The sequence below is a fragment of the Tupaia chinensis genome, unplaced genomic scaffold (genome assembly GCF_000334495.1).
Source record: "Tupaia chinensis unplaced genomic scaffold, TupChi_1.0 Scaffold000133_1, whole genome shotgun sequence".
NCBI lineage: Eukaryota > Metazoa > Chordata > Mammalia > Scandentia > Tupaiidae > Tupaia > Tupaia belangeri.
Window position 1 is genome coordinate 3,282,872 of NW_006159602.1, and position 25,776 is coordinate 3,308,647.

At 41.6% G+C, this 25,776-nt stretch overlaps 1 protein-coding gene across 1 annotated transcript in view; it reads right to left on the bottom strand.

The window, feature by feature from the left end:
* The window catches only part of NAA30 (N-alpha-acetyltransferase 30, NatC catalytic subunit), a 52,269-nt gene extending 26,774 nt beyond the window's left edge, over nt 1-25,495 (bottom strand). Inside the window, 3 exon segments of the mRNA XM_006172328.3 lie at nt 5-110; nt 207-446; nt 25,426-25,495. Of these exon segments, the coding sequence (XP_006172390.2) occupies nt 5-110; nt 207-446; nt 25,426-25,495 (416 nt within the window).
* Nucleotides 25,496-25,776: the final 281 nt, after the last annotated feature.

The window sequence follows — 25,776 nt, forward strand, 5'->3', positions numbered from 1 at the left end:
CCGCTGCCGCCGCTCCTCTTCCTCAGCCACCGCCGCCGCCTCCGCCGCCGCGGCCGCCACCACCGCCGCCGAGGATCCCACTCCGCCGCCGCCGCCGTAAAGCGCCTCGGCTGTTACCCCGGGTAAAGTTTCCTGGGCCTGGCTTTACGACACTTCCCTGCCTGCCGGCTGCCCGGCCAAGGGAAAGGGGCGTGGAGGGAGGTGACCTGTGCAGGGGCGGGGAGGAAGGTGTCTCCTGCGGGCTTCTGGAGGCGGCGTGCTCAGGGGTGGGGCGGGGAAGAGGCAGAGGGCTTTGGTGTCATCCGCGCCCTGTCCCCTCGCATCGGCTCTGGGCTCCTCAACCCGCGGAGCTCGCCACGCCGAGCCTAGGAAGGATGGGCTGAGCCGGCGGTTCCTCTCCGTCTGCCGCCCCCACGAAGCTGCGGGCAGTCGCGCCAGCTCGTGGCCTGCGGACCCGGCCGTTTGCAAGTCACCTAAAAATGACTTTCCTCGGCTACACAGCGTTTAGCGTTCGCCTTGACCAGGGGCAAGCGGGATGGGGGCGGCGGGGGCAAGGGGAGAAGTGATGAAAAATTGAGCAAATCTAAAAAGCAGATCGAAAAAGAGAGGAAGTGAAAAGCCTTGAACTGTGAAAATAGGGGGATGGCTGTCGAAACCTGGTCGTTTACAATATGAATTAAGTTTACCAGCCTTTGCCCCTTTGAGACTAGAGAACAGGTAGGCTTCCCGCTCGCCCTACTCCCCTCCGCTGCCCAGGGAAACTGGACTAAAGGTGACTAACAGGTGCTTCTAGCAGCTTCAAGCACACCCAGGGAAGGGCCAAAGAGTGATCACGGCTCACAAGCCCATTTCTGCATTTTTGACATGAACTGTGATAGGCTGGAAGTAAAGAGGTGTCCTGTTCCTTCCTGCCAAGTGGTCTGCCTATCTTAGCTTGGGCAGAAGGGACAGAACTGCCACACACACTTGAGCGTGAGACTCTGGGACTCTTCTCTTTCTTCTCTAGTCTGCAGTTGGTGATTTTCAGGAGGTCTGAGCTGAGAGGCAGCAGATAGTGTAAGTCTTCTGCCCACTGAGCAGGCTTTTAAAAACTGATTTGTAAGGCTGGTCAGGTATGCTACAGATGGACTTTTTCAGGGATATAATTCTATGACGGAACATCTTTACAACTTTTTGCCCTAATCTAAACTCTGAAAAATGGGATACACCATAACATGGCAGTTAGATATATTTTCTTGTCACTTACAGAGTTAAAGGGGGCTGGCTCAAGCTCTGGGGCCTGGTGGTTAAGGCAGCTGGAACCCACATAAGAACCTTGTCTTGGAATCTCAGACTTGGAGCTTGAGAAACATGCAGGGTGTGTGTACCTGTACCTGTGCCCACCCACCCAAAATTCCATTGGAATGGAGAAATAGAGGAAAGGGGATTGTTGCATGACCATTTCTTCATGGGTTATGGGGGGAGGCTTTCTCCCTCTCTCTCTTTCTAGCAATTACTCCTTTCCTCTGGCAGAACTTAAAAAAAAAAAAAAGATGTTAAAGGAAAACTATCATATTCCATGAAATTGCTTAACCTATAGAGATAATGATGATAATAATAAAACTTGTTACTGAGTGCTAGACACTGTTCGAATTGTCTTATATGTATTTAACTCATTTACAGATTTTATCCTGCAGAATTATTGACATTTGCACCCAAGTAGGTGAAATGTGGTTATTTCAGCCTTAGTTGTAATGGAAAAAATAATTCTAAACCACTTGTAACACAGGGATGACTAAACTTATGATACGTAAGTAAGTACTAAAGGAAATTATGTTATTTAAAAGATTGGAAAAAAAATATATATATATGGCACAGATATGTGCCCTTTCCATTCTTATGGATGTATTACATGGTATGAAACTATTTAGCAATATCCAACAATCATTTATTATGCTCACAGATTCCGTGGGTCAAAAACCACATAGCATTGGACTCAGCAGGTGACATGGTGTTTAAGAGCTCTGGGATCACACATATCAACCATGGTTCAAGTCCCAGACCTGCTTTCTCTCTCCCCTTTTCTTTCTTTTTTTTTTTTTTTTTTTTTTTTTTTTTTTTTTTTTTTTTTTTTTTTTGAGAAGTTTTTGCTATAGGGCGCTTGTATTTGCCAGATAGACAGAAAGCAAAAAATCACCCCCCAGGGGGGATGGCCACGCTGCAATCTCTTCTCCTCCATTCTCCTCTTGGGATCTTGGGCACGCACGCACGCACATGCGCCTGGCGTGAGTTTTAAGCCACCAGGTCTGGAACGCCAACCACGGTCGACTACGTGGGAGTCCAGCGACATAGCCATTACTCTAACTGCTGGTCCCTCTCCCCCCCCCCCTTTTCTTTCTTTCAAAAAGAAAGAAAGAAAGAAAGAAAGGAAGGAAGAAAGAAAGAGAGAGAGAGAGAGAGAAAGAAAGAAAGAAAGAAAGAAAAGTAGTTTTAATAAAAATCACATAGCAGTAGGAATGCTTCTCTCTGCTCCGTTATACATGGTGAACTCAATTGGAAGACTAAAGGCTGAGCACTGAAATCATCTGAAAACTTTTCACTCTCATGTTAGAGGCTGATGCTGGCGAGGGGCTAGAGGCCTCTGTTCTAATTCCATGTGGACCTTCTCTTATGGCATTTAGCGTAGATTGGGCATCCTCACAGCATGGTGGCTGGGTTCCAAGGGCATATATTCCAGGGAAGAAAGCCAGGCAGAAGCATACTACCTTTTAGTGGCCTAGACTTAGGAATCATGTGTTGTCAATTCTGCTACATTATATTTATCCAGGAGATCAAAAAGTCTTATCCAGTTTCTAGGGGAAGGGAAATACACCCTACCTCTTAATAATGAAAGGCAAAGTTCTCAAAGAGCATATGGTACCAAAATTATTACTGTAGCCATTTTTGAAAAATACAGCTTGCTACAGGTACTTATATTGAAAGACCTCACTAAGGAGGTGGACATAAATCTATGAAATCCTTTCTTTTTAAAATCATTTTTACTTGACTTGATGATGGTATTATTTTATAAATCAAATTAGGATTCATTCAGTCTATTGTTATAGGCATATTCGCCTGTTATGATGCTGACAAACAACTGCATTATCTCTGTTCTCTTGAACAACAAAAACATACACCTTACTTTTTTCTAAAGAAAAACTCCTCATTAAGTCAATTAAAATAGCCAACAATAATATCAGAACAACATGGTAAAACAACTTCCTGAAGTTAAATTGGAAGAAGAGAAGTTCTTTCCTAGTTCTTTCCAGCAGACATTTTATTCTTACTGATGAGGTTTAGAGAGGAAATCTAGGGCCAGCCGATTAAGAAGGCTAAATCCCACATGGCCAACTGAGCAGTTCAAGTCTAGAGTTTGATGCCTTGAAAAGAACACTGGTTGGGGCTGGCAGGTGACATGGTGGTTAAGGCACTGGCCTCCCACATGACTCAACAGTGGTTCAAGTCCTGGACCTTGCAACTTTCTTCCTCACTTTCCTTTTCTCTCTCTTCCTGTCTCACTCTGCCCAAATTAAATAATAATAATAATAATAAATAACTATCTTTTAAAAAAAGATGGCTACGTCACTGGACTCCTATGTAGTCAACCGTGGTTTGAAGTCCTGGACCCGGTGGCTTAAACTCATGAAGGGCACATGTGCGTGCGTGCCCAAGATCCTGAGAGGAGAATGGAGGAGAAGGGATTGCTGTGTGGCCATCCCCCCTGGGAGGTGATTTCTTGTTTTCTGTCTCTGTCTTTCTGGCGAGTGCATGCGCTCTACAGCAAAAAACTCTCAAAAAAAAAAAAGAAAGAAAGAAAGAAAGAAAGGAAAGAAAGAAAACAAAAGAAAAATGCACTAGATGCTTTTGGATACATGTCCCAAAATCTCAAGAGGAGAATAGAGAAGGTATTGCGATGTGATCATCCCTGTGGATGGGAGGAAGGGCTTCTCAGTTTTCTTCTCTGTCTCCCTTTCTGTCTCTCTCTAGCAAGCACACAAACCCTATAGCAAACTAAAAAGAGAAAGAGAGAAAAAAAACCTAGCTGTGTACCTACCTGAAAGGTAACTGTGGGAATGGAGACATTAATCATGGAAAGAAGCTTTAAGGTCCCTGGACTCAGCAGAACAGCATTGTTATGTCCTATAGGCTCACCTACTGAATAATTTAAATATTATATTCATGTAGTTTTATTTTACATGTCATGTGCTTCTTAATCCCACTAATCCTATCTATTATACATAAAGCCTTGAAAATGAATGTCCTTAATTTTGTTTCATCCTAGATGGAAAAAGGGGGGGGCATACTTCACATCAGAGGGCTAAAACATTTAATCAAAAGATAAATAGTAGCACATTGCTTTAGCACCTGTAATCTGGAGCACTCTGAGATTCCCAGGAAAAAATGCCTTAATTAACAAATTGATTGATTCTTCCCTTTGAATTGGGGTGGGGGTGATAGTCCCTCTTTTCCTTTTAGAATAGTAGTTGATAGTCCAATGGTAGGCACAGATTTTGATGGCAGAACTGAGGCCTTGAGGGAATACAAGGAGCCAGAGAGGGTGACTATCAAATGGTTCCCATTGCTGTTACATTTACCCTCATTCTGCCTTTCTATAACCTGCCTGAAGCATGGAGAGGCTGATTCTCATACCTATACCTGAGCTGGTGAGAGGTGTCCCAAGAGTTGCTTATTCCTACCTGTTAAAGCGATTAAAAACGTCTTGGTCTCCAGTCCAGCTATGCCCTCAGTGTCAGTTCTCTAGAATTGTTTTGCCCAACTCCCTGACCACTTTCATCCAACATTAACTATCCACAACCACTATTTTCTTCACATTCTCTCCCTTGCTTCTATTTTATGAGGAAAATAGAACTATTCCATAGGTGTCTTTCCTTGCTTCTCACTCCACGCTTATCAATGCATCACTATCTGAGCTTATCCTATGTCCTTTCCCTCAGTCTTAAAAGTGGGACTAGCCCGATTCTTCACAGCTAATGCCTCCCTCTGCCAGCAAGCCCGATGCCATTTTTTTCAGTCTCCTTGGGACCCTGTCCCATCGTTTTTCTCCCCTGAATTCTCCATATTGCCTTTGCTACTGCCTCAAAAGCTTAGAAATGTGCTCCACTTGAAGACTTTTCCCACTACCATTCTTCTTTCCTTCCCATCACAAACTGCTACTCTGAGGAGGGATCCATCTTCTCTACTCAGGTGCAGGTTTATTCTTAGGCAGAATGCTAGCTTCCACACCAGCCCTGCTTTTAACACCACCCTGGTAAAGTCACCCATGATGCCACAAAGGCGGGATTCTTTAGACTCTTCAGTTATCATGTCACTTTGTCTGTGGCATTTCAGCCTGCCATGCCCTTCTGGAAATTCTTCCCTCAGTTCTTGTCCTACCTTTCTCATTGCCTTCCTTTTGTAGACATTTACTTTCAGTTCTCCTTGACAATTATAGCTTTTAATAACAGAAGATAGCATTGATCACAGACCTGTCATTATAAGAGGGGACTTTAAAAAGTTTATGAGAAAATGGAATTCAAGTACATGTTTCTTTTGGTGCAATCCCCCCAATTGAAATTCATAGGTAGTTTTTTTTCTAATGCACATTTTCCATGAACTTTTTGAATACCTCCTTGTATAAAACATAATAGGTCATTTAGTTCTCACAATTGTCCTGTGAAGTACGTGGTATGAATTGGGGGTTTGATGACAGACCAGAACCAGCAGTTACTAGATACTTCTCAGTAGCTACTTGATCAGAATTGGTAACATGCAGCCTATTCCTGAGCCAATGACAGGAACGGAACTGGATTTACTTTTATCAATAAGACCCATTTGAGGGGCCACCAGGTGGCGTGGTGGTTAAGGGCACTGGATTCTCACATAGCCAACCATGGTTCAAGTCCTACACTGGTCACTTTCTCACTTACTCTCTCACTCTCTCTTGCTCTGTCCCTCTCTGGTCAAATTTAAGTAAATAAATAAATAAAATAAAAAATAATTCTAAAGAAATTATAATAATAAATAAAATAAATAATCTTTTTTAAAAAATAAGGCCCATTTGAGGCTGAGTGTGAGGTGAGCTTTTCCCAATGTATATGGTCGAGAGGAGGAAGGGCTGAAAGAATATCATAAATTTGTAGCTCAAATTCTGGCTCTGCCACTTATTAGCGTGCAATCTTGATAACTTAATGTCTAGGGCCTTCAGAGTCCTCATATAAAATATGGATAAAATTGCCTGCTTCATGGGGTTTTGAGAGGGTTAAATGAATTACATATGAAATGTCTAGTAGAGCAAGTATGCCTTAATAAATGTTAACCAGTCTCCCATTCCACCCGTTCATCTTCAACATCTCTGTCACTGTCAAACCCTCGTATAATACAAATATAATATAATACAAAGTGTTTCGGTCTCCTGTTTAAACCTCTTCAGTGACACCCCATTTCTTTATAATCAGGTCTAAACTTTGGCTAGAGTGCTTTGGCCATGAACTCAACTGACTTTAAGAAAATGAAGATTAGCTCATGCAAAAGACAAAGTCAGAGTGAGGTTCAGAGTTATTTCAATGATATCATTGAGAACCAGGGTTTTTCTGACTCTCGCTTTCTCCTTTCATGTATAGGGTCAGTTCTATCTTAGCACTGGTTTCTTTTATCATTAGAGTTATAATATGGCTGGGGGAAAAAAAAGAGGTTATGGTCTGCTGCTGCTGCCTCCGCCGCCGCCGCCGCCGCCGCCGCTGCCACCGCTACTGCTGCTGCTGCTTCTGCTTCTGCTACTTCTTCTTGCTCTTCCTCTTCTTCTTCTAGGTTTATGACAAAAAGTGCATGCACTCATGGGACAGAGAGAGAGAGACAGTGAGAAATCACCCCTCAAGGGGATGTGGCCATGCCTCAATCCCTTCTCCTCCTGGGCTTTTGGGCATACACACAAGCCTAGAGTGAGTTTCAAGTCACCAGGTCTGGAACTCAAACCATGGTGGGCCATGTGGGAGTTCAACATCTTAACCACTACGCCACCTGTTGGCCTTGCTATGTACTTCTTGATTCATGCCTGGTTAGAGAAACACAGAAGCTTTCAGTAATTCTCACAAAGAAGCTACTAGATACTTCTCAGTATCTGCTTGATCAAAATTGGTCACAAGCTATTCCTGAACTGATCACTGGGAAGGGATTAAATGTATCTATCTGAGACTACAGTGGGGTGAACTTGCCTGGAGGTATATTAGTAAAGGTGTTGCAATACTAAGCACAGTTGGAGTTGTATTAGGAAGAAGAATGTGGGATGGAGGCTGGGAAAGTGACCATTTAGGTTCACTGCATAAATAAGGCCCTCTTGGTGATCTTAACTTGAAGCAATAGCTATTTCTTGCCATTCACAACTTGAACTCGAAATATTTTATTAACAATGTATATATGGGTCAATTAAACTTTTAAAAACTACTTGTCATTGTCATAATGTGCTAGATGGTTTCTAGTCTCTGTGTGCTCGTGCTGTTACTAGTCCCTGGCATCATCACTCCTACCCCTGTTCCACCTCCCTCTCTCTCTCTCATACTTCTCCACCACTTGCAAAACATTTCTCTCTGCTCTGGATATCTGTGACCACACTTGTTTTGGGATTTCTTTGCTCATCTGTGACTTTTTAAATAGAATAGATGTCTCTTTTTTTTGGAAAGATTTTTACTATAGGTACTCACTGGAGACAGAGAGGGAAAACAAGAAATCACCCACTGGGGGAATGTTCATGCCTCAATCCCTTCTCCTTCATTCTTCTCTCAGGATTTTGGGCATGCACGCACATACCCAGCATGAGTTTCAAGCCACCAGGTCTAGGACTCAAACCATGGTCAAATGGGAGTCCAGCACCTTAACCACTATGGTACCTTCTGGCTCCTACAATAGATCTCTTTTTTTGGGGGGAGGGGAGAGGTTTTTGCTATAGGGCGCATGAGCTCACCAGACAGACAGAGAGAGACAGAGAGATAGAAAACAAGAAATCACCACCCCCCAGGGGGGATGGCCACGCCGCAATCCCTTCTCCACTCTCCTCTCGGGATCTTGGGCACGCACGCACATGCGCCCGGCATGAGTTTAAGTCACCGGGTCTGGGACTTGATCTGCAGTCGACTACGTGGGAGTCCAGTGACATAGCCATTACGCTAACTGCTGGTCCCACGATAGGTCTTTTTTAAGAGTAGAAATTCTGTCTACTTCCCTTCTTACTGGTATTTGCATAATACATTATTTTGAATGCATGCATGAAAGACTGACTTTGCTCTACACCTTTTTTTTTTTGAGAGGTTTTTCACTATAGGGCACGTGCACTCGCCAGACAGACAGAGAGAGACAGAGAGACAGAAAGCGAGAAATCACCCCCCAGAGGGGATGGTCATGCTGCAATCCCTTCTCCTCCATTCTCCTCTCAGGATCTTGGGCACGCACGCACACACGCCCGGCGTGGGTTTTAAGCCACCAGGTCCAGGACGCGAACTGCAGTCGACTACGTGGGAGTCCAGTGACATAGCCATTACGCTAACTGCTGGTTCCCTGCTCTACACCTTTTTAGAATGCAGATCTTTCTTTTGGAGTAAATGCCTTTAATTGAGTTAGTTTATCTAAGACTTCTCTTTTCATATGTATGATACACTAGGGTCTTAATATTATTTTGCTTAAAATAATCTCCAGGTCAGCAGGCGGCACAGAGGTTAAGGTAACTGAATCTCATGTGGCTGATTGTGTTTTTTGAGACCTAGACCCGGTGGCTTGAAAAACATGCCAGTGGGTGAAATCCTAAGAAGAGGCTAGAAGAGAAGAAAATGAAAGAGAAGAGACTGCAGCATGGCAGTGGAGGATGAGATCTCACTTTCTGTCTCCAATGAGTGCATACACCCTATAGCTAACAACAACAAAACACCAAAAAAATACACTTTCTAAAATTATTTAATTTTATTGTTAGTTTTTCTTTGCTAATTTGACCAGAGAGAGAGAGCAGGAAAGTGAGAAAGTAAGCTGCCAGATCCAGGACTTGAACCATGGGCAGCCATGTGGGAGTCCAACACCTTAATCACTGCACCACCAGCTGGTCCCACAAATGCAGTTCTCAATGATTAAAATGAATACTTGAAGCAATGTCTTCAACAGTAACATATTAATCTACATTTATGTGGTCAACTGGATTACTTGGGCTTTAGGTCACCATAGGCTGCTTGAAATGTTTTAAAGAAGGGATATTTTTCATTATTGTGGGGACTGAGTCTGTAAAATCAGCCCAGGAAAGATAAATTTTGTAAATTGTTTGAACACAAATTATTTGAAATAAAATATTCCTTCAATTACTTTTTTTTTTTTTCTGAATGGAGAAAGCATAAAAACAACCAAAGTATAAGAAACCTAGGTTTAGAAAAGACAAAAAGAAGGTAATGCTAAAAATAGTGCTTCAGCACTCACTGGAGGTGGTGTGGAAGTCTCTATTCCCACTACAGTTCGGTTTGTCACTTGTTTTAATATGTATTCAAAACTTCCAATCATAAAGTGCAAGTAAAGAAATAGAAAAAAATATGGTAACCAAGAGATTTGTAATGTTATATTTATACACAGTAATGGAGGTCTCTAAGTAATGTATAAACACACAGCTGCTTTTCAGAGTTCCCATAGGAGAAACCTTTGAAGTTTAGGGAGTGGCTAATGGTTCCTTTGATCTTCTTAGTCTTTTTGCACTTCTGGGAGCTTTAGGGGAGGGTGATTTGGTTATCACTGGACCTATTGTTAAGCAAAAGCAAAAACAACTTTCTAGATCTGTTGAGATAGGCCCTGCAGGTAAGGGACTTCCCTGAGCTAGCTGCCTGAGCCGGTACTTGTGGCCTATTTCAAAGGTAATTGCGTGCTGCAGCCCAAGGTAGCCTCTCTCCTAATCTACTTCAAATAACTGGCCAGTAGGTTAATTGCCTCTAACCTATTCTTCAGTCTTAAAATATTTTTTGAAACTGGTATGTGTAAAGGAATGTATCCTATTAGGAAATGTGTTGATAACTAGTTGCTTTAGCAAAAACAATACAAACTTATTCAGAGACAAACTGCAAAGTGTAAAGAAGAAAATTATTTTACACATAATGTTCTTTAAAAATAATCACAAAAACTGGGCCAGCAGGTGGCATGGAGGTTAAAGTGCCTGGATCCCATAAGGCCAATTCTGTGGTTCGAGCCCTGGACATGAAGGCTTGAAAATCACACCGTGAGTGTTTACATGTGTGCCCAAAATTCCAAGAGGAGAATAGAGGAGAAGGGATTGCAGCATGGCTATCCCCACTGGGGGCTGATTTCTTACTCCCCCACCCCACTTTCTTTCCCTCTCTCTCTTTGGCTAGCTCATGCACCCTATACCAAAAACTGAAAAAAAAGAAAATCACAAAGACTAAAATGGAATGCCTCAAAATATTAACAGTGGTTGTCATTTGGTGGTTGGCATTATGGTGGCTTTTTTTTCTGTTTTTCACTTGTCCCAATTTCCCATGTTTCTAACTGTAGGAAAGGCCCTTAAGATGGATATTTTCCCTCCCGATGCTGTATTCTTTGGAGGAAGAAAATGATAGAGTTAGGAGATAGATTCCTCATCCAAACACATAAAAGAGCGAGCAAAGCACCAACCCCGCATTAAGGGCATAATGCATGATAGGTTGGTTGAATAGAGCCAGATGCTTGAATGGCTGACCAAAAAGAAAGATGATTAACAGAACATCACCTCCAGCCATCCTTTGGACTTCTCAGCTTGGTTGAAACTAAGAACTGGTCTTCTACCTGCAGTTTTGCAACAATCCTTATCTTCCATTCCCGCTGCCAACCTTGATCCATTTTCCAAACTGCAGCAAGAGTAGTCTTTTCAAAGCACAAATATTCAACAGATTCTTGTGACCCTTAAGATAAATTCTTAAGTTTCTATGACTGACTGTAATCACAATGATCTAAAAGCAGTTGTCCTGCTTTATGTATTTATTTATTTATTTATTTATTTATAAGGCACATGCACTTTATAAGGTTTTTCTTACAGGGCACATGCATATGCCAGAGAGACAGAGAGAGAGAGACAGTGCGAGGGAAATGAGAAATCACCTCACAGGGGTGATGGCCACATTTCAATCCCTTCTCCTCCATTCTTTTTTGGGATTTTGGCTACACACACATATAGGCCCTGCATGAGTTTCAAGCCACCAGACATGGAACTCAAATCGCAGTCTGTCATGTGAGAGCCCAGAGCCTTAACCACGATGACACCTGCTCGCTCTGTCCTGCATCTTTTATGATCTGGCTCTGCTTACATCTTATTATTTATTTATTTATTTATTTTGGAGAGGTTTTTGCCATAGGGTGCATGTGCTCGACAGAGACGGAGAGACAGAAAGCGAGAAATCACCCCCCAGGGGGACGGCCACACCACAATCCCTTCTCCATTCTCCTCTCCGGATCTTGGGCATGCATGCACACATGCCCGGCGTGAGTTTCAAGCCACCGGGTCCGGGACGTGAACCACAGTTGACTACATGGGAGTCCAGCAACATAGCCATTATGCTAACTGCTGGTCCCGCTCTGCTTACATCTTTAGACTCCTCTTCTGCTTTCCTTATTCACCTTCTAGGAATTCTGTGAGGCCCTAAAATGTTTCCATCACGTGATACATACACACATGTGCACATGCATTTATGTCCCGATTTTTCTAAACTTAACATCATTACACAGGACAAAGTTCATGTTATTTTAAATATTACTTTACAGTTTTGATCACTGCCAAAGATTTCTCTGTATGATTGTTTTCCAGTCTACTTCAACACGAGATCATGCATAGGTCGTTACTAACATTAGTACCATAAGTAATGCTGTGATAAACAGTCAGGGCATACGTGTTTTGCGTGATTAGGTTTGTTGTTCTTACGATAAATTCCCAGAGGCAAACATAATCATCCTTTTAAAGGCGCTAAATACATGCTGGTGACGTGAAAAGAGGTGTACCAAATTTATCCTTCCACTAGCAACGTGTGAAAGTGTGTTTTAATTAGGCAATACTTTAAAAAATTACTAATTTAGGGCTTGGGAGGTGGCACAGTGGTTAAGATGCTGGATCCTACATGGTCAACTGTGGTTTGAGTCCCACACCTGGCATATGTTTGTGTGTGTGTGTGTGTGCATGTGCGTGTGCATGTGCACATGCCCGTGCGTGCACGTACGCCCAAAATTCCAAGAGGAGAATGGAGGACAAGGGATTATGGTATGGCCATTCCCCCTGAGGGGTGATTTCTTGCTTCCTTCTCATTGTCTCTCCCCACCCCACCCCCACAAGGGCACACACCCTGAAGCAAAAACCCTAAACAAAAAATTTGCTAATTTAATACACAAGAAAAACTTTCAAAATAATAAAGTTAATTGTTTTTATATACCCATAGTAACTAACTAAGCAAAAGGGTGTAACTGGCTGCAAGGATATTAAGCTAAACCTATACTAATAGACTAATTGGCTGCATTTTCCATAACATGGTAATGTGAGAAGTTAGTACAAGGCTTTTAAAATCCCTTGATATTATTTACAGTTTTTCTTCATGTATTTATTTCTGTTTGGCTCTGTGTTTTCTTAGCTTTAAGCCATAGGATTTTAGGCTAGTTTATACATTTAAACAGATACAGAGTGCTACAAACCATAACAGTGACATTAACTTCTGATCTGTATGTTTTCGAATATATGGCTTTGAAGTTTATTCAGTAGTGAGCTAATTTTAGATGGAAAAGTTAAAGGCTAAATATTATTAAATGATAATGATTTAACTAGAGAAAACACAAGAGGGCAATCTTGCACAGCAATAAAATGTTTGAATAAGAAAAATAATTCAACATTTTAAATCAACTGTGTTTTTTAAATTATTTTATTATTATTATTTTAATTTGACCAGAGAAAGAGAGAAACAGAGAGAGAGAGTAAGAAAGCAAGCTGCTAGGTCTGATACTCGAACCATGGTCATCCAGCGTCTTTAACCACCATGCTACCTGCCAGCTCTACAACTGTGTTTTTTTCTAATAGAAAACATTTAAGATCTTGTCAGTATGTAGTGTCTTTTCTTTTCTTCTTTTTTTTTTTTTTTGAGAGGTTTTTGCTATAGGGCGCGTGCGCTCGCCAGACAGAGAGAGACAGAGAGACAGAAAGCAAGAAATCACCCCCCAGGGGGATGGTCATGCCCTTCTCCTCCATTCTCCTCTTGGGATCTTGGGCACGCATGCACACGTGCACCCGGCATGAATTTAAGCCACCAGGTCCAGGACTCGATCTGTGGTCGACTACATGGGAGTCCAGCGACATAGCCATTACGCTAACTGCTGGTCCCTGTAGTGTCTTTTCATTAAGAGCTTTAGAAAGATAACTTTGGAAGGAAATTTAGTGTTAACATCCATACAATACATTTTGTATGTATTTGAGTGGTGCTTTTCTTTTTTTATAATTCTGGAAAGAAGTGGATCAGTTTTCATGGACTTTTTTTATATTTGGTTTTATTTGTAGAAAAACAAGGATATAGATCTGGTTTAGGAGACATGCCAATTTTCTTTCTCCAGGATTTATTATATGTATTTTTCAAAATGGAACAAATTTTATTTATTTATTTTTCCTCATTAGGAATGCATGATCCACTAAATCTCAAGGAAAGAGACTATTTTAAAAAATGAGGACTGAGGGTCATCAGGTAGTGTGGATCCCACATGGCCAGCTGTGCAGTTTGAGTCTTGAATCTGGGGGCTTGACAATCACACTGTGCATGTGTGTGTGTGTGTGTGCCTGTATGCCCAAAATCCCAAAAGGAGAGTGTAGGGGAAGTAACTGTGGCACAATCATCCCCCTGGGAGATGATTTCTCACTTTCTTTCTCTCTCTTTCTCTGTCTCTCTCTGGCAAAAGCGTGCACCCAATTAAAAAAAGAGAGAGAAAGAGAGAGAGAGCTAGCATTATAGTCTGGTGGTAAATGGGGCTGGATTCCACATGGCTGACTATGGTTGAAATCCTAGTCCTAGTGGCTTGCAAACACCCTGGGCACATGAGCATGCATATATAAAGTCCCAACAGATTGGAAAAATGGAGAAGGGATTGTGGCATAATAACATCCCATTGAGGAGTACTTTCTTTCTCTATGTCTCTCTGGCGAGAACACACACTTAACAATTGGGGGGAGGGGTAAAAAAAGAACAATTAGATAAATAAAAACTAACTTGCTGGGACCAGAAGATGGTGTAGTGGTTAATTCTCTGGACTCCCACATAGTCAGCTGCAGTTCGAGTCCCAGACCTGGCGGCTTAGAACTAGTGACAGATGCTTGTGTATTCATGCCCAAAATCCTGAGAGGAGAATGGAGGAGAAGGGATTGCAGCGTGGTCATGTCCTCTAGAGAGTGATTTCTCACTTTCTCTTTCTGTCTGTCAAGTGCAAGTGCCCTATAGCAAAAATCTCTCTAGAGGCCAGCACGTAATGTGGTGGATAAGGGTGCAGGACTCCCACGTGGCCAACTATGGTTCGAGTCCCAGACTTGGTGGTTGGCTTTCTCACTTTCCCACTCGCTCTCTCTCACTCTGTCCCTCTCCAATCAAATTAATATAAATAAATACAGTTAAATAAAATCATGCTTTAAAAATCTTTCTAAAAAATTAAAAACTTGCTAAAGGAAGAGCATGATCTTTTATATAGTTTAATTTCCTGACACTTAAATAGAGCTCTAATATTAGTTAGCTCACTAGGTCCAAAAAATTAAGGGCACAAAACAATGGAAGGTATAAGGCAATTAATTGTACATACCTTTGAATGTACAAGTTCTAACAGATCCTTATTTTTTGCACAAAGTCAATGCAGATATAGCAGCTGTATATTCTTACTTAACCATCCTCTTACTTAACCGCCCAATTCAAATTAATTTGGAGTTTCTGTACCCAACAACATGGCAGGGAGGGGAATAAAGGCAAGCATTTTTTTCTGAACATACTGGTGGAATACCTTAGAAATTCTGTAATCAATTACCTGCTACTTAGAAAACAATATAGCATAGTATTTCATTGCACGAAGTTTAAATTCTTGATTTCTGCCATATACTGTGTGACTTTGAGCATGTTTCTTAACCTCTCTGTACCTTATTTCCTTTATTTGGCTAATATTCATTTGTATAATGAAGGTATAGTTGCCCACCTCACAAGGTTTGTGGTGAGACTTAAATGAATATATAAATGCACCAGAGCAGTGTTTGGTGCAAGGTGACTTTACATAAGTATTTGCTATTATGCAAGGGAGCCTTGGAAAAAAATCTCTAAAGGAAATAAGAACCCAAGAATTAAAATATGAAATATACTCAGGAACCCTGTTGAACATGCAAAAGAAGATTAGCAAGAGTTACAAGAAGAAAAATTCAGATTATAACTATTTTTCAAGCTACACTTGGCTAAAGGTTTTTCTCAGTTCCTAGGGAGAAGGAATGGAAATTAGCAACAGCAACTTATTGAATGCTACAAGACTTTTGCTCATGTTTACCATGTAGAAAATGATAACTGCTTCTTCCTCTACTAAAAAGAATGCATAATCATTCTAAAATAAATCATGTTGTATTATACTCATGAATTAAATAAATCATTCTTAAAAATCATCTATTTCATCCTCAAAAAAGCCTTATTTAAAAGCCCTCAAGGTCCAGTACTGTTTTTTCACAGGATTTGAACTGGTGGATATTATTTGAACATTGGAATTAGGATATGAATTTTCCAAGAAGGCACACAAGATTAAAAAGCACATTCATAGAGGGAGTTACTTTAACAAGGTGCATTTCTGCCATATGCAATGTGCCTTGCAGCAGAAGACAGTGTGGTCAGTTCACTTTCATATTCACAAAATAGTTTCTTGCTGGGAAAGAAAAACCCTGACACTAGAAAACCAAGACATTGAAGTTCTATTCCTACTGCTCCCATTGCTGCTTTCTGAGAACAGGGAAAGGGTTTCCTGATGTGTGGGCAAATTTCTTATCTTATTATCATGGTCTCTACGTGGTTTGAGATGTCTAGTAGAAAGGTAAATGAGTCTAGTTCTAACCTGAGTTCTATTGGAGTCTGAGCTGCCCAGTGTGTTAGAAAGATTTTATTAAGAAAGGCTGCTTGATTGACTTTATAACAATGTCATTTTATCTTGATGAATTACCTAAAGTCTGGAGCTTTAACTTTTCAGGTTCTAACAGTCTAATCTCTAGGTTCTGATCTGAGTAGATCAGACTGACCAAATTTACAAGAGACTCATACATGTATGTAGCAGGCACTGTGAAAAGGACAAATACAATCCCTATCCTCACTGAGCTTAAGCAAGAGAAATCTTAAATAATTGTACAATTAATAAATTAAACTGTTAATAGAAAAGTTCTGGGACCATAGAGGCTGTGATGGGGCATGACCACTGAGTAGATTATGAGGAAAGACTTTATTTTTAAGTTTACAATTTGTCCTCTTTGTTTATTTAGTTAAAGATATGTTGTCCTATTGTAATGATTTGCTGTGTCTGTCTCCACAGTGGCTCTGTCTGTTCCACAGACTTATAATTTTCAGTCTGTCTCTCCAACCTCAGTTCTCCAACTTTCAAATGCATCTTCAACTTCTACTTTTTCAACACTTTTATACAAACCACTTCTTTTTTTTAAAAGAATTATTTAATTTTATTTATTCATTCATTCATTTTAATTTGACCAGAGAGAGAAAAGGAAAGTGAGAAAACAAGCCACCAGGTCTGGGATTTGAACTGTGGTTGGCCATGTGGGAGTGTCCAGGGCCTTAACTACCATGCCACTTGCTGGCTCCTACAAGATACTTCTAATTACTGACACATTCTTTCCTTAAATATGCTAATACTACATATCAGGTTATTCCTATACATAAGAATTCTTTCGGCCTAGGAGAGTTCTGTCTTTTACTATGTGTTAATGTCACTAGTCAGTCTCTTAATTTGTAGGTTCCTCAGTACCCCCTTCACTCATGGCTAAACCAAAATAAGCCATTACGAATTTAATATATGCAGTCATCAAAGTCCTTTACCTTTAGAATGAAGTGGCAAAAAACAACTGCCTAGTGGTGGCATAAACACACCAACATTATTTATAATAACCGAAAGGTAGAAATAACACAATGTCCACTAATAGATGAAGAACGGGTAATCAAAATGTAGTATGCAAATACAATAAAATATTATTCAATTTAGAAAGTAGTTAAGTTCTGGGGTTAGCCCATGATCTGGTAATTAAGACAGCTGGATCCCACATGGCCAACAAACCTATTGGAATCCTAGTGGGATCCCAGTGGCTTGAAAAACACACCAAGTGCCTATGAATGCCAGCCCAAAAATCTCAAAAAGAAGAAAAAATGCAAGAGAAGGGATTGCAACATGATCATTCCTCATGGGGAGTGGTTTCTCTCTCTCTCCCTCTCTCTCTGTCTCTCTATTTCTCTCTCTGGTGTAAGTGTACAAGCCCTCTGGCAAATTGCAAAGAAAAAAAAAGAGGAAAAGAAGTTCTGATACATGGTACAACATGAATGAAACTTGAAGACTTGCTAACTGAAATAAGACTTACTCAAAAGGACAAATATTGTATGATTTTTACTTAAATGAAGTATCTAGAATAGTCAAATTGACAGAGACATAAAGTGAATAGTGGTTACCAGGATCTGCCAGGAAAGAGAATAAGAGTTACTATTTATGGATGTAGAGTTTCTCTTTTGGATAGTAAAAAAAAAAAGCTCTGGAAAGGGATAATCGTGATCATTGGACAACACTGGGAATGTACATAATGCTACTGAAATTGTTAAAAATGCTTAAAATGGTAACTTTTATCTTACCACCATATAAAAATATACACATACAAACACATATGCCCACACATGGAGACTATGTGAAAAGTTAGGGAAATACAGCTAGTTGTGCAAATGCCATCTCTGTAGGACGCCTGATGCCTTGTGGGTTGTAAGTATAACAGTATTGTTTCTACTATAAAACTTAAACATTAAAACAGATTACTTCCTGGAACCAGTCAGTGGCATGGTGGTTAAGGTGCTAGATCCCACATGGCCTACAGTGTGATTTGAGTCCCAGATGTGGTTGCTTGAAAAACACAGCAGGTGCTTGTGGGTGCATGCCTCAAGTCCTGAGAGGGGAATAGAGGAGAAGGGACTAGGGTGTAGATATCTTCTCTAGGGGGATGATTTCTCACTTTCCTGCTCTCCCTGGTGAGGGTATGCACACCCTATAGCAAATTAAAAAAAAAAAAAAATCCTTCCTCAATTTCTTTTTTCCACATTCAGTTTTTTCAGTCATTAAGCTTTTTCAGTTCTTTCAGCTACCTTATAGTTATTCTAGTCTGTCATCTACAATATTTTCTGCATGTAAGTTACACAGTATTATTGTCATTATCATCACTATTGCCTATTCTTGAATTGCTTTTATTGTTCTAGTGCCCCATTAATATTGAGAGTTTTTTGTATTATTAGCCTGCAAAAACATGGTTTAACAGGAGACTATGATAGGATAGTGCTGTTGGCAGTATAATAACTCTATGTAACTCTTGGGTTTTTCTCTTAGTATGTCGGGACACTGTCAGAAGGAGCTGCAACTTTCATCTAGTTTTGTGCTTCTTAGAGATGACATGCTCTCAGATAGATCTCAAGAAGTTGCTTAGAACAGGATGAGCTTCACAGGGAAACTAGAGGACTAAAGAAGTTTCTTTCAGTATGAGCAAATACTTTTTTACAGATTTATTAGAAATATATGTCAGGGGCTGGCAGGTGGCATGGTGGTTAAGGGCGCTGGACTCCCACGTGGCTGACCATGGTCCAAATCCCAGGATCTGGCAGCTTGCTTTCTCACTTTCTCTCTCTCTCTCAGTCTGTCCCTCTCTGGTCAAATAAAAATAATAAATAAATAAATAGTTAAATAAAATAGTTCTTTAAAAAAGAAAAATGTCAAACCTTTTTCTTCCAACAACTTGTAAAAGTATTTTTTTAAAGATTTATTTATTTAGGAGCTGGCAGGTGACATGGTGGTTAAGGGCGCTAGACTCCCACATGGACAAACACGGTTTGAGTCCTGGACCTGGTGGCTTGCTTTCTCACTTTCCATCTCTCTCATTGTCTCTCACTCTGTCCCTCTCTGGTCAAATTAAAATAAATCAATAAAATTAAATAAAATAATTCTTTAAAATGATTTATTTATTTAATTTTATTATTTAAATATTTTATTTAAGTTTACTTATTAATATTATTTTCCAATTTGATCAGAGAGAGACAGAGAGAGAGAGAAAGTGTGAAAGCAAGCCACTAGGTCCGGGACTTGAACCTCAGTCAGCATGTGGAAGTCCAGTACCTTTAACCTCCACACCACCTGCTGGCCCCTAAGAAGAAAGCACCCCCTATTGGGCTGTGGTCACACCACAATCTCTTCTCCATTTTTCCATCTGTTGAGATTTGGGGAATGCACATATGCTCACACACACACTACACACTTGGTGTGTTTTTTTTTTTCAGGCAAGGATTCAAATCGTGGTTGGCCATATAAGATCTGGCTCCTTTAACCAATGGGCTATGGTGCTGGCCTATATTACGAGATTTGATTTGTAAATATTACCTCTTGTTTCTTCAGCCATAGGATACATATAAAACATAGAAAAAGTCCAGTGGAAAAAATGATCGTGTCTATATCTGTCTCCCCCATTTCACTGCAAGCTCCTTCATGCCGGGAACTTTGTCTGAAGTCAGAACAAGATGCACTGACAAAATGAGTGCTTACTAAATGCTCATTAAGTACTGTTGACTCTTGTAGACTGTATTTAATATCTTGAATCAGCAACATTGATAGAATTCAGTTCTAAAATGTGATGTGCATTCCGAACTACAGTTCATGGCTAATACATGTCAAGGGACCCACCTAAAAGACACTGCCAGCCACCACATGGGGAAGTTCCTAGGCACCTGCCTGCTTTAGTAATTCAGGGACCCAAAGATATGAATTGAACACTGATGGTTTTCCTCTTCTTTCCTCCAGGTCCAATTTCTATAGTACACACAATAGGCTTCATGTGATTGCAGAATCCTAGGTGGTTTTCATAAACAAGTCCAGAAAGGGCCTTCTAGATACAGCCATTTCAGTCTTTCAAAATACCAAGTAGAAAAGTACTTGTGTTCGTATGGCGATATGCTATAGCAGAGGCAGGACTGCCACATTATATAAATGCGGATAAGTACAAAGAATAAACAGAAACTCAGCTACACCTAATTGTTTCATACGTTTGCCTAAAAACACATTTATCCCTCCAATGTCAGTGTTTAACAATTAATACTTTAAAGTATATTCCATAAAACAACGCTTTAAAACTTATAAAAATAATATATTTAAGCATTCTGAAAGTGATCTGAGGTCCAGGCAGTAATGCAATTGGGTTCACATGAGAAGGATATAGAGTTCATGTCCTAGGACCTCCCTGTACACACTGGACATGCACGCATATACCACGATTCAGGCCAAGAGACCCTGGGGTGTGAATCATGGGGTGGGAACCCTGTTAGGGGTGCTTCTCTCTCTTGCTCTCTCGCTCTTTCTCTCTAAGGAAGAAATAAGTAAATAAACATAAAAAGCAAGGTAGAAAAAAGGAAATTACTTACAGAAGAGACTCTGAAAATGTCTGTTTGTCCAAATGGCTATATAGGGATCAGAGTTGAGGAATCTATGCCAGTGTTCCCAAGACACCCAAGGGGCGTCACGGGCGGAAATTTTCTACCTTGGATTCGTCACCAATTATATGACTTTGGTCAAGAAACTATCCGATTCTTTTTTTTTTTTTTTTTTCTTGTTTTTTTTTAGAGGTTTTTGCTATAGGGCACATGCGCCAGAAAGACAGAGAGAGATAGAGAGCCAGAAAGCGAGAAATCACCCCCCAGGGAGGATGACCATGCCGCAATCCCTTCTCTTCCATTTTCCTTTTGGGATCTTGGGCACGCATACACACACGCCCAGCATGAGTTTAAGCCACCGGGTCGCTCGCCAGACAGACAGAGAGAGACATAGAGACAGAAAGTGAGAAATCACCCCCCAGGGGGGATGGCCGCGGCGCAATCCCTTCTCCCCCATTCTCCTCTCGGGATCTTGGGCATGCATGCACATGCACCCAGCGTGAGTTTAAGCCACCGGGTCCGGGACTCAAACCGTGGTCGACTACATGGGAGTCCAGCGACATAGCCATTATGCTAACTGCTGGTCTCGCACCAGTATGACTTCAGGCCACCAAGTCCAGCACTCAAACTGCAGTGGGTCGTGCCATGTGGGAGTCCAGCCCCTTAACTACCATACCACCTGCTGGCCCCTCATTACATGATAGTTTTAACAATTCTAACAGGGAGGTCATTAGAAGAGATGTCCCCAGTGGTTTAGGTTTTTACATAAGCAAACCAGTACCTAATGTAAATAGTAAAACAAAACTAGACACTTTACCAATCAGAAATCAACAACTAACCTCTGAGAAGGACCTTTTCAATCTAAGCCAAAGTATATTTTCTCTTTTTTTTTCTTTTCTATTTTACTATGGAGTATGTACATTTGCTCGAGAGAGATAGAGGTGAGGGTGAGAAAGCATCAAGCATGTGGGATCCAGCTGCCTTAACCACCATACCACCAACTGGCCCCAGGTACATATTCTTCGTCTTCCCTCTATGCAAAAGTTTTCTACCTTGTGCAGTAGAGAACTCTGTAAACTCTTTTGACTTTGAGTGCTTTCTGATTCATGGGCCATTCTTTGCTCAAATAAACTCTAATTTGTCTGAAGCTTTTCTTTTAACAGATTGGGTAACAAAAGTGGAACCCAGAGGAGCTCTCTGGCTATGAACACCAAGTGACAGCCAAGCTACCCATGAAGTCCATTGTCCTCCCTACTTTCTTGATTGTGACTAGAGACCATCGTGAGTTTCCCTCTCAAATTGAGTTCCACAGATTGTGCTCTCTCCTTAACCAGTGCATGCGCCCTTTAGCAAAATTATTTTTTAAAAAAGTATTGGACCCATGGGAACCAGCAGTTAGCGTAATGGCTATGTCGCTGGACTCCCATGTAGTCGACCGTGGTTCGTGTCCCGGACCCGGTGGCTTAAAAAACTCACGCCGGGCGCGTGTGCGTGCGTGCCCAAGATCCCGAGAGGAGAACGGAGGAGAAGGGATTGCGGCGTGACCATCCCCCCTGGGGGGTGATTTCTCGCTTTCTGTCTCTATGTCTCTCTCTGTCTGTCTGGCGATTTCATACGTTTGCCTAAAAACACATTTATCCCTCCAATGTCAGTGTTTAACAATTAATACTTTAAAGTATATTCCATAAAACAACGCTTTAAAACTTATAAAAATAATATATTTAAGCATTCTGAAAGTGATCTGAGGTCCAGGCAGTAATGCAATTGGGTTCACATGAGAAGGATATAGAGTTCATGTCCTAGGACCTCCCTGTACACACTGGACATGCACGCATATACCACGATTCAGGCCAAGAGACCCTGGGGTGTGAATCATGGGGTGGGAACCCTGTTAGGGGTGCTTCTCTCTCTTGCTCTCTCGCTCTTTCTCTCTAAGGAAGAAATAAGTAAATAAACATAAAAAGCAAGGTAGAAAAAAGGAAATTACTTACAGAAGAGACTCTGAAAATGTCTGTTTGTCCAAATGGCTATATAGGGATCAGAGTTGAGGAATCTATGCCAGTGTTCCCAAGACACCCAAGGGGCGTCACGGGCGGAAATTTTCTACCTTGGATTCGTCACCAATTATATGACTTTGGCCAAGAACCTCGCCAAAAAATTTTGGTCAAGAAACTATCCGATTTTTTTTTTTTTTTTTTTCTTGTTTTTTTTTAGAGGTTTTTGCTATAGGGCACATGCGCCAGAAAGACAGAGAGAGATAGAGAGCCAGAAAGCGAGAAATCACCCCCCAGGGAGGATGACCATGCCGCAATCCCTTCTCTTCCATTTTCCTTTTGGGATCTTGGGCACGCATACACACACGCCCAGCATGAGTTTAAGCCACCGGGTCGCTCGCCAGACAGACAGAGAGAGACATAGAGACAGAAAGTGAGAAATCACCCCCCAGGGGGGATGGCCGCGGCGCAATCCCTTCTCCCCCATTCTCCTCTCGGGATCTTGGGCACGCATACACACACGCCCAGCATGAGTTTAAGCCACCGGGTCGCTCGCCAGACCGACAGAGAGAGACAGTATGACTTCAGGCCACCAAGTCCAGCACTCAAACTGCAGTGGGTCGTGCCATGTGGGAGTCCAGCCCCTTAACTACCATACCACCTGCTGGCCCCTCATTACATGATAGTTTTAACAATTCTAACAGGGAGGTCATTAGAAGAGATGTCCCCAGTGGTTTAGGTTTTTACATAAGCAAACCAGTACCTAATGTAAATAGTAAAACAAAACTAGACACTTTACCAATCAGAAATCAACAACTAACCTCTGAGAAGGACCTTTTCAATCTAAGCCAAAGTATATTTTCTCTTTTTTTTTCTTTTCTATTTTACTATGGAGTATGTACATTTGCTCGAGAGAGATAGAGGTGAGGGTGAGAAAGCATCAAGCATGTGGGATCCAGCTGCCTTAACCACCATACCACCAACTGGCCCCAGGTACATATTCTTCGTCTTCCCTCTATGCAAAAGTTTTCTACCTTGTGCAGTAGAGAACTCTGTAAACTCTTTTGACTTTGAGTGCTTTCTGATTCATGGGCCATTCTTTGCTCAAATAAACTCTAATTTGTCTGAAGCTTTTCTTTTAACAGATTGGGTAACAAAAGTGGAACCCAGAGGAGCTCTCTGGCTATGAACACCAAGTGACAGGCAAGCTACCCATGAAGTCCATTGTCCTCCCTACTTTCTTGATTGTGACTAGAGACCATCGTGAGTTTCCCTCTCAAATTGAGTTCCACAGATTGTGCTCTCTCCTTAACCAGTGCATGCGCCCTTTAGCAAAATTATTTTTTAAAAAAGTATTGGACCCATGGGAACCAGCAGTTAGCGTAATGGCTATGTCGCTGGACTCCCATGTAGTCGACCGTGGTTCGTGTCCCGGACCCGGTGGCTTAAAAAACTCACGCCGGGCGCGTGTGCGTGCGTGCCCAAGATCCCGAGAGGAGAACGGAGGAGAAGGGATTGCGGCGTGACCATCCCCCCTGGGGGGTGATTTCTCGCTTTCTGTCTCTATGTCTCTCTCTGTCTGTCTGGCGAGCGCACGCGCCCTACAGTGAAAATCTCTCCAAAAAAAAAAAGTATTGGACCCAGGATTTGTACACTTTTAAGAAAATGGATTATCCTTACCAAAGATAACTTCAAATTAGAGTGGTTTCATTAAGGACATTTTAAAAAATTATTTTTGCTATAGGGCACATGTGCTCTCTGGAGAGAAATGCAGAGAGAGACAGAGAAAAAGAGAGAGGAAAATGAGAAAGAACCGCCCCCCCCCGCCCCGAGGAGAGATGACCACCCTGCAGTCTCTTCTCCTCCATTCTCTTCTCAGGATCTCAGGATTCTGGGCATATACACACATGCACTAGGTATTTTTGTTTTCGTTAGAGAGAGATTTTTGCTATAGGTCACATGGGCTCACCAGAGAGAGATAGAAAGTGAAAAATCATCCCCCCCAGCAGGGAGAGAAAAGGGAGAAACCCCCCCCCCCCCCAGGGGGATGAGCATGCCACAATCCCTTCTCCACCATTCTCCTAGGATTTTGGGCATGAGTTTTAAGCCACTGGGTATGAGACTTGAACCATGGCTAGCTGTGGGAGTCCATTGACGTCCCCATTACACCATCTGCTGGTCCCCTTGGTGTGTTTTTTAAGCCACAGCCCAGGACTCCAACCGTACAGTTGGCCATGTGGGATCCAGCGTCTCAACTACCATACCACCAGTTGGCCCCATTGAGGAAATGTTAACCTAGATAAAATTGTTCACTTTTGAGGCACACTAGAAAAAGAATACAGGGAATGAGCAAATACTGATGCTTTCAGTCAGAGAGTGCATGCATGGTTCAATCATGGGAGACTTAGGGAGGTTACTGTGCAGCTGTGTGGAGGATGGATTGGATGGCAAAACTAGTGGACACAGGGAGACCAAAGAGGAATCTACTGCAGCTGCTTCTAACTGGCCAGGCAGCTGTTTCTAACAGGCCAGGCAGCAGACCTTGAACTTCTACAGGCTGGGTTAGGGGATCCACACTTATCCTCAAATCCTTGACAACCAGGTAGGGACAGGGCCACTTGCTTGTGATTTATAAATGCCCATAATCCAGATGGATTTATCTTCCCCATCAGAAAAATCGCTCAAAATAGACTCCTATATTTCTTCTTCTGATATACTCCTGTATTTCTTCATCCGACTGTGTTGCTTTATGAGTCGCAGAGTTGCACATTGCCGAAGGTAGTGCATGTTGTTTGCTCTGCAAGAGGCTTGGGGGTTGTTCGTGATTCTTTGGAAAGCTTTCTTTTTTTTTCTTAGCATTTTCAGATCGACTCACCAAAACATCTTGAAGCAGAAAATGAAATGTGAAAAGCATCTTCTCCTTTAAGTTCTTATGAGCTTTTCAACACCTTTTGCTCTAAAGAGCATAAAAAAAATGGGTTAATGGCCAAATTAAGCCGTGCCAGCCAGGCAGACATTGTCTGCATCTGCGGAGGAAACATCCACCCACTGTTTACCATTGTGCTTGC